General features: G+C 39.0%; 1 protein-coding gene across 2 annotated transcripts; it reads right to left on the bottom strand.

Moving 5' to 3' along the window:
• Window positions 1–2,294: 2,294 nt before the first annotated feature.
• RWDD3 (RWD domain containing 3) lies at window positions 2,295–13,669 on the bottom strand. 2 transcript variants are annotated; one of them, XM_050307468.1, is made up of 4 exons: window positions 13,558–13,669; window positions 7,567–8,051; window positions 6,747–6,862; window positions 2,295–6,647 (listed from the first exon to the last, which is right to left on the bottom strand). In XM_050307468.1, exons 1-4 carry the CDS (start codon window positions 13,640–13,642, stop codon window positions 6,533–6,535), a joined length of 801 nt encoding a protein of 266 aa, XP_050163425.1. In that variant the 5' UTR covers window positions 13,643–13,669; the 3' UTR covers window positions 2,295–6,532. The 2 variants fall into 2 exon arrangements, with proteins under 2 accessions (XP_050163425.1, XP_050163426.1); XM_050307469.1 differs by lacking the exon at window positions 13,558–13,669 and adding an exon at window positions 12,131–13,215.
• Between the last annotated feature and the right edge of the window lie 90 nt (window positions 13,670–13,759).

Below are 13,759 nucleotides of genomic sequence, written 5' to 3'. Positions count from 1 at the left end.
TTTGCAGCACTTAAATCTTGTAATGCCACTGACCACTGTTATCACCCAGAATTATTTTTGTAATTGATATGGAACTGAAATACATCAGCCCCCCATGACATTAGGCACTCTGAGCAAGGATCATCTAACACCTCCACACCAGGTCTCTGTAATATCAATGCAGAAAAGGTCTCATAAAAATTAAACACTTACCTGTATTCTCTGATTCCATACATAAGCAGAACCAATTTTCCCCAAATTGAGTTGTCAACTCTCTTAACCCTTGCTTTCCAGAATGCCCCTTTTGTAGACAATCTGCTCCTGGGAGCTGCTGGTCACCATTTCCATCAATTTTCCCAACTACATGGAGCCACAGCAGCCTGGTTTTCCACTTTTGGAGACTGTTGCCTCAACACAGCCTCTGTCATCCTGGGTCATTTGAGGACAATTTCTAAGAATTGTGCTAATTCCTCTGCGGACAGCCTACAGCTCCTGAGTGAGGTTAGTCATCTCTATACTCATGAAAACTTCCACTACTTGTTCTCAGTTCTACATGCCGCTTCTGCTAAAAAGAGAAAATGACAATGAAGCTGCGTATTTATTTCGGGCATTTCTACTTGAAGCTTGGATACAGTAGCAACTTCTTTGCTCATATTTCCAAACTTCTTTCCAGAGAGTAATCAATGCAAAAAAACTTCCTTTTGGCTTCTCTGAGAGCCACATCACCAGTTTTTATTGCCGTCTGTTCCTTTCTAACACCTCCACTTCTACCAAATAAAAATCAGCCTCTGGCACAGCTCAACCCATACAGCTCAGCTTCTGCTCAGCACCTCACGTGGACAGTGTTCTCACAAGCAACTCAGTTACTTTACTTTAAAAAAGAACTGCTTTTTATATTATCTTGACTGAAAGATACTCATAGCACCATCTCCCACAAAAATGTACCCTGCCTTTCTAAACCTCTACAGATCAGTGACCGATCAGAGACCAACAAAATCATTTTGTGTTGTTTTATCTAAGTACACCTCAAAAACAGTAAAGGTACATTGAGTTTACTACCTTCAGTCTGGAAATCATGGCACTGATTTTGCTGTGCCTTGTCCTCTGTGATTAGCACAAGCGTAAACTTCAGGTTATTACCCTCCATGGCACTGACATAAAAGGAGTACCAAGAGCTCTCTCCTGATGTGAAGCTCGGATCAAGCAGCAGTCAACCATTCTGCTTCTACACCGGTGAAATTAACTCCCCCAAGTCTTCACTTAATGTTCCAGAAATATCCAGCTAATTCCTTCAGTGCAGCAGTTCCATGTTGCCAAAAGTGGTCCCATAAAGGCCTACAGAGTACCCCACCTCCACCCCACAGGCATCAAGATCCAGAGCAACACAGGGATTTGGCCTGTTAAATTCTGCTCCAGAAAACTCTGCTCATTTGACCACTTCCCATAGCTGCAGAAACGTAAAAGGTGACACTGGAAAAGCAGCATAAAGTAGAGATATTGTTCTCATGCAGAGACCTTTTATATCAAATTTCATTCTAAAACAGCTCTTTGCATTCATGCTGCAATAGATAACAATGCATACACATAATAAATCATAGATATTTACAATGGGAAATACTAATAAAACATTGACCCCAATTCCACGATCAGCTATGTTCTAACACAGGATACAAACAGATTACAGGTATTACATTAAGAAACACAAAGAAAATAATAAGTGCAGCAATTGTTACCTTATTAGCATAAAATTAAAGCATCTGAATGCATAATTAACTGAAAGCATGAAGGTATTCATTTTTAGAGTCCAAAGGATTCCTTAAATTAATGTCTTTTAGGCAAATTTTTCTGTCATTCTAAAGAGTTCTCTTCACTGTGGGTTAGTACTTTGAAGTTAGACAACACAAACTAAGACAAAAGCCAATACGTGAACACAGCACAGAACAAAAGCTGCAAAATGGCATTACCATATTTACATTTCAAGTTCCATTTATGTCTATAATTAATATAAACAATCATAAGTCTTGCATAAGATAACAAAATTATGTACACATAGAAAATACAAAGCCAGAACGGAGTGCTGCCAGTGTTGCATGTGTTATGTACAAAAAGACAGGATGATAATGCTTAATACTACTATAAAATATATGGAAGTTGATTCCAGCAATTGCACTATTTCATAATACAAGCAATTTCAGTCTCAAACTCTGGCAGAAATACAGTGAGTGCAACATTTCATCATCTTATTTCAGATGTACTATAACATGATTATGTTTGTATTTTCACAGATAAAGCTGAACAAATCAAGGGACACTCAGTTCTAAATCACCCATATGCAGGGTTTATTAAACTATTTTTAAAGGAAACAACATAAACAAAATATTTTTTCCACTAAGAAGTTTCTTTAGGCTCATTACAGTACTTCTACATATAATTTATACTAATCTGTGTGGGTTTTCTGCATCATGCACAACAGAAATAAGAGACAAATGATCTTATTATAGGAAAATGAGATAGAACTACAAAACCACAAAAATCAGCCTTATTCACAAAACAATATACTTTCAATCTACTTTCAATTACTTTTAATTGATTACGTCAGGGATTTTCATATATGAGTTCTTACAGTGTCCTGTCCTCCCTGCAACATCAAATAACAGATCAGAGTGGGGGGTGCTAATTAATTAATGAGACTAAATACGAAAAGCAGGTGAATTCACAATACTGATGATGTCCTCTATTAAAGTTACTTCCCTCCTCTGGATCTTTCTTGTCTTCTTAACCCAATATTTATTTTCTTCACACTTAATACGCCAAGGTATTCAAAAAGACCAACCAAATCTCAGTTTTGTCCTAAAAACTTGATTCTTCAAGTTGTCAGTCCTATTGCAACATCTTTCATTTTAGCCTGATTTTCAAAGGAAACCATGGTTATGTATCTGTGGTGTCTGTACAGAAGCATGCATGTTTATACTACAAAGTTCTCCTAGAACCTTTGAATTTAACTCTTTTCAATTAAAATGATAGGCTAACAACCTGAAAGAAACCAAGTACCTACAACTTTGATGAACAAGGTAACAGGTGAAAGAATGCTATCCATACTCTAAAGATTCATGTAAACAATAATCAATTTGTGCACAATCAACACCAGGCACTGGGGAACCCACCTGGGACAACACCATCAGGAATGTATCTTCTGCAGGGAAGGCTTCATGTGTGTCATTGTTTAGAAACAAGACAGGCCACCAGAAACAAGGCTTTACTAACCGTGCATCTTGAAGAACTATTTATAACACAATATCCACAAGAAATCTAGCTTCTTATTTGTTAAATCATTTTTAATGTGTGGATTTTTTCTCCCTTGCAACTGAATTGTCAGATTCTGATAGCTACATACGCTTCACAAACTTTTTAAACTCTGATAGGCATTCTGTAACAATTCTCAAGAGTTTTGACTTTTTCCTGCATTTTGTTTTTCTGTATATGCATGTTTTGTTCTTCTTCTATGTCCGCTTCAGTTCCCTTGGAGGGCAGAACATGCACCACAATACCTATTTTTATGACTTTTGTGCCCTAGGGGCTCACAGGCTTGCCCATCTCTTTTTACAATAAATGCAAACAAACCATCAGTTAACAGACAGCTGCAACATCCTTCCAAAAGAACAGCCTTTAAAAATATTGTTTACTCGTCTGAACAGAAGATATCCTCCTACCCTTCAAAATAAGTGAGTGATTGATGGGTAGGCAAAAGCATTTGCTTTAACAGAATCAGACTGACATCCGTTTTCATGTTCTCTGCTGTCTGAACAGTATCAAGCTGATCAGATTTGTAATTCTCCTGAAGCACATCAAACCAACCAAAAAACCTGCAGTCCTTTCCTGCAGCGAACTTGTGGATTTGTCCAGTGTAAGCTAGTGAGTAACAAATTTAACTATAATAAAAATCCACTGTATGAACTGCATTTTACAACTCCTGAAACACAGAATTCTTTTTTATTTATTTATTTTTAATTGGTTGTTGCAGAATACTACCTCTGGCCAAACAGTTGATCAAGAAGGGATCAGGCAATAATGCTCAAGAAAATACATCAGTTTATATTATATATAATATAATATAATATAACCACTAACCCTACCAATAGCTTTTCTTGTGAAGCTAATTACAGTGACTTTTCTGTAGGGAAAAAAAAAATTAGTGAGTCTGCATCTAATCTTGCAAGAAAGATGACCACAACTTATGCCTCAATTATTTTTTAAGTCATGTGCAGTTTGAGATCACATGAGTACGTACGGTATTCAACCCTATTCCCGAAAGCAACAGAAAGCATATAAAACAGATTTATATGCATGTTGGATAAGGCCCCAGGTAGATTTTAATGGCAAAATATTGTGATATAAACTGTGCTGAAGTACCTTACTATTCTCGTTCCAGAAAACTGGAGGGCTTTAAAGTAAAGATCTGGCTGAGGACATGAAATCCATCTGGCAAAACCTTACAACATTTAGTTTTGCAGAAAGATACTGATTATGTTTTCTTATTATACATGCATAGGCCTTTTCTTGCATTTGATACTTGCCAGATCTGTGGCATAGTATAAGGAGAGAGCCCCTGCAACTTTTCAAGACCATACTCCACTGACACACAGTTTTTCAATATAGGTATTTTACCTGAGAACAGCTCAATTCTGGAAACTTTAATTCAAAATACATGTTATTTTAATATTTTAAAGATACTTCTGTTTCATTCTTCTTTATAAAAGTAAGAATTCATCTTCACGTGCACTTAAAATGATAGAAAATTAGATTCCTATCTCTCAGGAAGCCATTTCAAAATAATCTAGAACAGATTTGTAAAACCTGTTCAACCCAGCCTGTTTTCTACTGTGCCTGAAGTATTATATGTGCTAAACATGAAAGACTCATTAAGAACTTTTGCTACTATGTCATTAAATAATCATCAGTGCACAAAATAACATGCAACATATCTACTTGAGACACTCTATATTAGGAAAATTACCAAACTCCTTAAAAACTTCAGAAACTCTCCAGTAGTCTACAACTCCTTATGCATTTGATACCTAAAAAAAAAAACAAACAAAACCTAAAAAAAGTAAAACCTAAAAGTCTTACTAGTTTGCTTTAGTTGCTTTTCTAGGAGATATGAAGAAAGAGGTATGACTTCACAGTCTGAGTATGAAACTGGAAATCATATCTTACATAATGATTTTCCAGGACAGAAACTAACCAAATTGTCCTGGTTTTCCCCTAGTACAATGGAGATAAATTAATTTATACTGAATTGATCAAATCTGTTTAGTTTACAAAGAATACATGAGGCAGGAGTGAGTTTCAGAGAGCAGTAAAGCATATGTTTAGCTGCACGCTAAAACCAATTGAAATGGCACTGCTACTTACTGCGAAATTCATGACAGCAAAACTTTTATTACCAGATAATTTATCTAGCCTGGCTAGAGAATGGTGTCAGGTAAAACAGAAATCAAATGACACTAATAATTGTAAGAAATAAGTATCCAATTTTCCCTAGGCAAACAGAACTTGCACAACTTGCATAGTTTATAAAGTTATGTACATAATTTGTAACATTATACTAATGTAAAACACAGACTACTGATTAAAAAAACCCTATAAGCTGGCCAAGGCCAGTGACCAATCCAAAAACCAAACAAACAAAAAACACCAAACAAACACACCACCCAAACAAATAAACAAACAAAAACACACCAAAAAAACATAAATCACTTGGCCAAAGTCTTGAGAGATAGAAGTCTGTATACGTGCAGCTCTGACAGTTAAACTGAATCAAGATATCTAAAGATGCACAGACAGTAAAAACAGATAAAATGCAAAAAGGAATCTGTAAACTATCAAAGCAAATATTACAATTGGTTTCACCTTAGCTTTTAATGAATTTAAATTCTCCACTTGGGTGTTTTTATACATTTTAGAATTAAAACTAACATTCAAAAAGACACTTCTAAGTTTTTTTCAGGTCCGAAGTGACATGAGATTTTTCTTTAAATCAACAGTCTAGCATTTATAGTCAATTAAATGGAGAATGAAAAGTTAGCAGATGAACTCCTAAGGAATATTAAGTGTATGCTGTCCTCCCATATTCAAATCTGTGTTTGGTATGTTTTTATATAGAAATATCTTCATATAATCTTCCAAAGTAAAATTAATCATGCTTTCTAGCAGACCATTATCAACAAACTCTACCATGAGAGAGAAGAAACAAAACATTGAAAAACACAGACAGTCTGACTAGAAGACTTTTTAAAACATTATTTCTTCCCAGTCTCTCATGTTTGCCATGCAATTATCACATATAACTTCATATTACTTAGAAAAAGTTATTAATACATAAATGTCAAAAAATTATCAACTCTTAATGATGAATTGCCTTCTTCTTGCAAGAGGATGACTACTTCTCTGGCACTTTTTGCAAAAAACATCTGCCACATTAGTCTTTTTGTCTTCCATCTGCATCTGCAGTCAACTACTGCTTCGGTCAAAGGTCCCATGTTTTCTTTTAATTTTATTTTAAGAGAGGAGGCACAAACTCAGAGAAAAGAGCTGTAAGTCCTGCAGTTTCAAATTCCTTTTGTAGCTCCTTCAGTGTTGAGTATTCTTTGACTTCAAATTTCTGAAACCTACATTGTAAAAGGGAAACTCATGAACATGCTCAGATTTGTCAGAATGTAATTATCAATTCTGTTAACTTTTCTATCCACAACAGTACTAAATTATACCTTTTATGCTGTGACTGTACTTCTGTCTCACACAGTACACTCATCATTTTCTCTTTGCATTTCTTTCCGCTTGAGTTCACATCTACCTTAGAAGTTTTCTGAAGAATCAAATACTCCTAAATGATAAAAAAAAACCCAACACCAAAATATTAAATGTCACTGAGTATCTTCGAAATTTAGTAAAAAATGCAAAAATTCATGACACATACTGACTTTTTTTTTCAGAGTATAGCAATCAAACTTTGAAAGTGCCCATCCCAAACAGTGCATGACTGCTTCTATTCATCAGTTTGAAGTTAAGTGCAGGCTTAAGTGATTTAGAAAAGCCAAAACATTCTCCTCCAACATCACCACAAAAACCCACCTGAAGGCAGTGGAACTTCATTAGCATAGGCAAGAATTTCAAAGCCCAGGCATGCACAAGGAGCATCAAGTCAAAGAAAGAGACAGTTAGTAAACAGTTAGAAATATGTCTGTTATTAAATTCACACCACAATTTTTTCTACTTTTTTGGGCATTTGGGAAATACAGGAAACTGAACCTAAGCATATTGAAGTCAGGAAACAAAGGGAATATGGGGGTATAACTACAGTGAGAAGCAAAGCAATACAGACCACAGGTCTACAGATACCACTGATTTCTTTCTTATAGAATACCTTCTTTTTCTTAAATCTGAATAAAGTTGCTGAGCCTTCCTACTCTCATAATGATCAATTTGCTTCCAAAATCATTAATCTTAGAAAAACACAGACAAAATATTCAGACACGTAGGCTTCAGTGGTAAATCGATAGAACTAGTCAACATTCATTGTTCCTGCACCTTAATGCTGCTCCTGTCACCCTGAAGAAGAATCAATATTATCTTGCCCATGAACATCAGTCTTCCAGTCAGCCTTAGATCTGAAGCCCATTTTTCCACAGTTTTCACGTATTTTGCCTTTGCTCTCATGTGATCTAAATGCAAAAGGAGCATCCAGATACCATCTTCTGCACTTGCTCCTTTTGACAAAGTAGTTTTTTCGTTGCAAACTGTTGCTGATTGCTTAATGACATCTTTAAGATGCTGCTGTATCCAAAGAATCAGATCATGTACCATGGGTTCAGAAAGATGCTTCTTTGCTTGTTCAAGTAATTTATCTTTCACATCCATACATTGGGCCCTTGTAAGCTGGTCTGAGTTAACAGAAATATCTGGTACAGTTGATGGATAATTGACTGGTAAATGAAATAACAACTTTAAAAGTACATCTGTATCCAGCAGTTCTTTCACAGTGATTTGAATTCTAAACGAGATTCCATCCGTCTCTGGAAAGTATATAAAAAAAAACCAAACCAAAACAAAACATTAATAGTTTGCTTAAAGTTTAAATACACATGTATCATCAAGTCATGTTATTTTCTTTAACAATTCTACTCAAATGACTGCAATTTCATAAAAAATAAGAGTGTGGGGGTTTTTTGCAGGATGGGGTGTTGTACCCAACGGCTCAAGCTATTCCTGCAGGGAATCCTGAAATGAAACACTTCCATAACATAGTAGTAGGAAAGTTATTAACACATTCTAAAAAGTATTCACACATTTTGGCCCTTCTGAAGTCTAGAGAAGCCAGTAATAAAGAACTGTCTCTCTCAAACACATAACTCAGCTTCTACAGCTCAATAGCAGCAGCAAGGACAACTGAAAATAGAGACTTTTCTGGAGGGACTCAGCACAGCCCTAACTTTGTTCCTAAAGAAATCTGTAAGACTTCTAACATCAATACCAGTGCAAGGCAAACAGACTTGCACTGGGTATTTTTTAAGACAACCAGTCAAAAGCAGTTCCACATTAACAAGAGACTTGGAAAGAAAGAAATAGGATTCTTTGTCCTCTACAACTTGCAGAAAAAATATGCTTAAATCTTGTCTGTCAACTCCTCTACAACAGTTGGATTGATATAATGAAAACAACTCTGTTGGATATCTGACCATAGATACTACATATATAAATACACATATACTTAAATAAATGTATGTTTATATATTTGATTATCTACTCAAAACCTGTTGCAGGCCTACTTTGGAACAGAATTATATTCAGAGTGAAAAGGATACATATAGCATGCAGCAGGAAGAGCTAAAGACCACATCCTCCTGATAAATCATATCATCAAAGATGCTTAATATGAAAGTTATATACAGTAATTCCTGAAATAAAACCTTTCATGAAAAAACAATACAAAACTTGACAAAGTGAAAAGCGGGGACCAAGACCTAACCTACTTTTGCTCCTCTGCCATGAAGTAAGAGGGTATCAATCAGATAAAAGATGATCTTCTTCAGACGTTCTCTGCTTCACCCCTTTGATGCATTCTAAGCACTTCACCCCTTTTCTTTAAAAAAATTGCTAAAATGTCAGGTTGATTCATTCTATGAGGGCAGCAGAAGTCAGATTTGAAAGGCAGATTAGAGCAGAGCTGATTTTCAGAGCAGCTCTTTTGAAGTGACTTGCATTCTTCTCCCTCTACCTTACCTTACCTTCCTTTACATGACAGTCAGTTGAATTATGTTTGATTAGTATTGCTGACACTGCTAACCAACCTCTCCACGATTGTATATTAGAAACTTACTAAATAAGTGAAAGGACCTAAAAGTGACTTGGACAGACAGAAGCAATTTAGAGAGTAAACCCAAGGGTTTGATTCCAAACCTTCTTACCAGATCATACAAAGAACTCTCTAGGTCAGGGCAGTCACAAAATAAAATCAGGAAACCCTCCAAACCCAACAGTCAAAGTCTAGCAGTACTATAAAGAAGTCTCCAAACATCTACAAACCATCCCTACCTAAAAAGAGTCAAATTCAGTGCTGAAAGCAGCAGATGCAAATCTAGAGAATTAAACGAAACTACACCCAACCATACCCATACCTACAGGCACTACATGTCAAATTGCTGTTTCCTGCCAACACGATTCATCTCCAGTCTTCCAAGATGCTATGAAAGGTTCCAGGCTATTTTAAAGGCAAATGTATTCCTCAAAAAAGCACAAGCCTTGGAAGAGACCCTCACACATGGTAAGTAGCTATGCAGGAGGACCTCAAGCCTTCCCATTCTAATCTGTGTCTTCTGCTGCCCTGACAAATGTTTCTTCCCGGGTACTGGCTCCTGGGAACTAGATGGTTCCTCTACCATTACTCTCAGCACACATAACCACAGACACAAGAAGAAAAGCCTGCACTGCACCTCCTGGGACCCCCAGCACCCTGCCGGCCACCACCGAGGGTCTCCACACACAGCTGAGCATCACACCAGACACAAGACAGTGCCTCCTGCCCCACCTGCTTCAGCCACCCCTTATGCAGGGCAGCCCCACCAGGTGCAGCCAGCTGGAAGCAAGCTGCACCTGGCTGAACGGCAGGAACATTACTGTGCTCCTGCCTGTGAATCACTTTATTTTCAGCTATGTTGCCAAGAGATTTTAAAATGCACAACCTGTATAAGAGTTGAAGAATACTACTCTATTGCCAGCTTAATTACAGTGACAGAAAAACATGTTACCTTTCTGATAATCCTCCTAGGATTTTTTCACTAGCTTGTCATAACAGATCTCACTAACTCAGAAGTAACCTAGTGATAAACAGACAGGCCAACCCTGCCCCTTCGACAAGGGCCTCCTGCTGCAATGATCTTATTCCTAAGCCTGCAACAATCTGACACCTCTCCCTGTGATGATGAACTAATCCAAAGGAAGGAGCACAGCCTCGCATCCCAAGGTGTATCACCCTGAGCCATTGCAAAAAAGCCCAGTCGTGCTCATTTACATCTGCTCCAGACTCACTTTTAAAAAAGGACAATCAGTTCAAAACCTTTGTGGGGCTACAACATCCAAAGTTTATTTAAACGTTGCAGCGTCCATTTTCTGCACCAGCGCTGCAGACGCTGGCAGAACAAAGAGCAAACCACCGGCACCCCGCACAACCTGGCTCCAAAGGAACAGTTCCTTTGTTTGCACATGCTACAAGGGCTGAGTTGTCTTCACAGCAACATGGTGATTATTTCTGAAATAAAAGGTTGGGTATGACTGTTCTGCTGGCATTTAATGTGCTAATCAGACTAAACTCAATACATTTTAACTCATTTTCCCCATAGCTGCATGCTTATCAGTATATTTAGCTCTAGCATACTTCAGATTTTTTCTTATGTTCCATGTCAACCAGACAGATATCCCCCTCCTCTCCTGCCCAAAGGCATTTTATGCAACACATGCAGTCTATTTTTAAATTCAGAAAATGGCACCTACTAACGTACAAGCTTAGAATATCTAAATATATTTTTATAGCAAGGTTGGTGAGCAGACCAGAAGAGAACAGATTAACAATTAAATTATGGATTTCTATCTGTAACACTAATCTTTGCACATAGATACGTAAGGTAAAAAAGATATGCTGTAATTAGTTTATTTAAATTCATCAACACATTGGTTTTGATAAAAACACATTTTACATTCTGAATACTTCATTGTTAAATTCCAGAACGCCAAAGTTTTTACCATACCAAGAGACCTGCAAAAGAATTTTCTTACATTCCTCAAAGCCATAAATCCCCAATGGCCCCCTTTTTGATCCTGTGGATCTACACACAAATTACTCTTAATGTATTAGATACAGCATAACATAACAGTCTTACTGAAAGTTAAGTCTGTGCACCGTCTGTCAACGACAATTTATATGCTTCGAAGAGATAAAGCAAATGTAAGCTAATGACTACAGCAAAAGTTAATGGTATACAGACTAAAGGATTCTGTAGCTCCAACATAGGAAAGGTAAAATCCAAAAGTAAGAAAAATACCAATAATCATTGTTGTAAATAATCTTTTCAATTCCAACAGAAAACTATGGAAATCAACCAGAGATACCTGATCCTAACCTACCATGAACACAGCCCAGCTAAAGGCCCTGCAAGGTCACAAAACGTCAATATAAATAAAATAGCCTGTTCCCGTTGTGCATTTGTGATACCTCACTTTATGTTCCAGGAAGGCTTCTAAGCCTTTTACGTTCTGGTAACTTACAAATACAAAACTATTTCTTCCATATATGAAGCACAAAGAAGAACGTGCATATGTTTCTCTAACAAATCTGGAGGAATAGACATTTTTATGCACTGTTCAGGTATGTTCACAATTTTTAAAATTAACATCTGATAAGCCTGGATACTGTATTTTCAAACTATGCCCAAAATGACATTATTGAACTTTTTCACTTTAGGAAGATAAAGCTCAGCTGAAACATTTCACCAATCATATTTTAAAAATACAACCCTATAAAATGGCAGAATTACATGCCTACACTGGAGCAAGAGGTGTGTCATGCAGATTGAGACACAAAATTCTGCTTTTAGATTACCCCAGTTAATTGTGCTCCCTGCAGACACTGATGTCTTCATCCTTCTGAGCCTGTCTACACACACAGTTTTTAGTTAAAATGAGTCGCTCAAAAGCAGCCACATGTAACTTCAGAGAACAAAGCTATTTTCATGAAATCACAGAATGGTTGATGTTAGCAGGAACCTCATCCCACCTCTCCCCTCAAGCAGGGGCACCTTCAGCAGGCTGCCCAGGACAACATCCAGATGGCTCTCAACTATCTCCAGGGAGGGAGACTCCACAACCTCTCGGCAACCTTTTCCAGCACTCAGTTAGCCTCACAGTAAGGAAGTGTTTCCTTATCAATCCCAGTCCTTTCAAGCTGAATACACACATATGCAGACAAAATCTGACAGCAGGCCACTGCATCCATCTTTAACAGCATTCCCCAGGACTTCAGTGCAGTCCAACCGGCAGGAAGCCACTTGCTGTCCATCACTCTGCTGGGGTGCTGGGCAGTACTCTGCAACAGCTCCTAGGGCACCAGGGAAGAGTGATAAAGAATACAGGCATGTTCTGTGTGTCTGTGTGTGTCTGTATCTCCCTCCAACAAACAGAAAGAAAGTTGTCACATCCGTGGTATGCTCTAAGCAAAATCTACTTATGATCTGGATCTCAAACAGACACGCAACACTTGCATATGCCACCTGACACTTAAGCCTGATAGTAACTGCTCTTGTACACTGGAACTACTAAGGATTATTCTCCTTTGCTGAAGGGGCATCTTCACATCCACCACACAGCACAGACTGATAAATGTCATCCCTTAACACTACGTTCTGAACAGTGGCTACTGCAGAAACCGTGAAGTAAAGGTACCTACACTGACTGCATTCCTATCCTGCAACAACCAGCAGCAGAAGGGAGCAAGTACAGACCTTCTGACCATTCCACCAGCACCAGACGCGACACACCAGCCTCAGTACCCTGTAACTCCTACAGCCATACACATCTGGCACATCACAGGGTCCAGACTATCACCTTAGCACAGAAAAACAGAAATTACCCAAGCACAGCATGGTCTCACGCCATTCTCATACACAGCAAAAGCTACACCCCTATTAAGTATTACAGGATAAACACCTGGTCTTGTTACACGTATGAGATTCACCTGCTTATCTACCTAGCTAAGAGCCAGCCCCTTCCCTCGCCTGCTGCACAGCCGGGACAGCGAAGGTCGCTAACTATAACCGAGCAGGGACCGCTGGGCTCCGTGCGCCAAGCGCGGCAGCACCGACACACGGCGGGTCAGGGACGGGCAGCGAGCGACTGAGCCAGTGCCGTCCTGCCGGGCGGAGCCCCGCCTGGAGCGGCGCCGGGGCACCCTCTGCCGGGGCCGGGCTGCCGCGGGGGCAGCCGCCAGCAGCCGCATCACCTGAGGCCGCCGGCAGCTCGCAGCCGCATCACCTGAGGCCGCCAGCAGCTCGCAGCCGCCCGGCTCGCAGTAGATGGCGGCGAGCGCCGACAGCTCCTCCCGCACCAGCTCCGACATGGCCGCCGGGGGCGGGCGCGGTGCCCCCTGCCGGCCGCGCGCGCGGCACCACGGCCGCCAGGGGGCGCCGCCGGCCCGGCCCGCGTCGCAGGGACGCGAACAAAATGGCCGCTCCGG

The sequence above is a fragment of the Myiozetetes cayanensis genome, unplaced genomic scaffold (assembly GCF_022539395.1).
Source record: "Myiozetetes cayanensis isolate MyiCay16 unplaced genomic scaffold, myiCay2020 scf12, whole genome shotgun sequence".
Classification (NCBI taxonomy): domain Eukaryota; kingdom Metazoa; phylum Chordata; class Aves; order Passeriformes; family Tyrannidae; genus Myiozetetes; species Myiozetetes cayanensis.
The sequence above is the reverse complement of the archived record's forward strand: the minus strand, read 5'-3'. Positions and strand labels throughout refer to the sequence as shown.

Coding starts and splice junctions, on each gene's coding strand:
- RWDD3 (XM_050307468.1), bottom strand. CDS start 13,642: ATGTCGGAGCTGGTGCGGGAGGAGCTGTCGGCGCTCGCCGCCATCTAC. Junction 6,863..7,566: donor GTGACAGGAGCAGCATTAAG/GTGCAGGAACAA, acceptor TTTATCATTTAG/GAGTATTTGATTCTTCAGAA. Junction 6,648..6,746: donor GTACAGTCACAGCATAAAAG/GTATAATTTAGT, acceptor TTTACAATGTAG/GTTTCAGAAATTTGAAGTCA.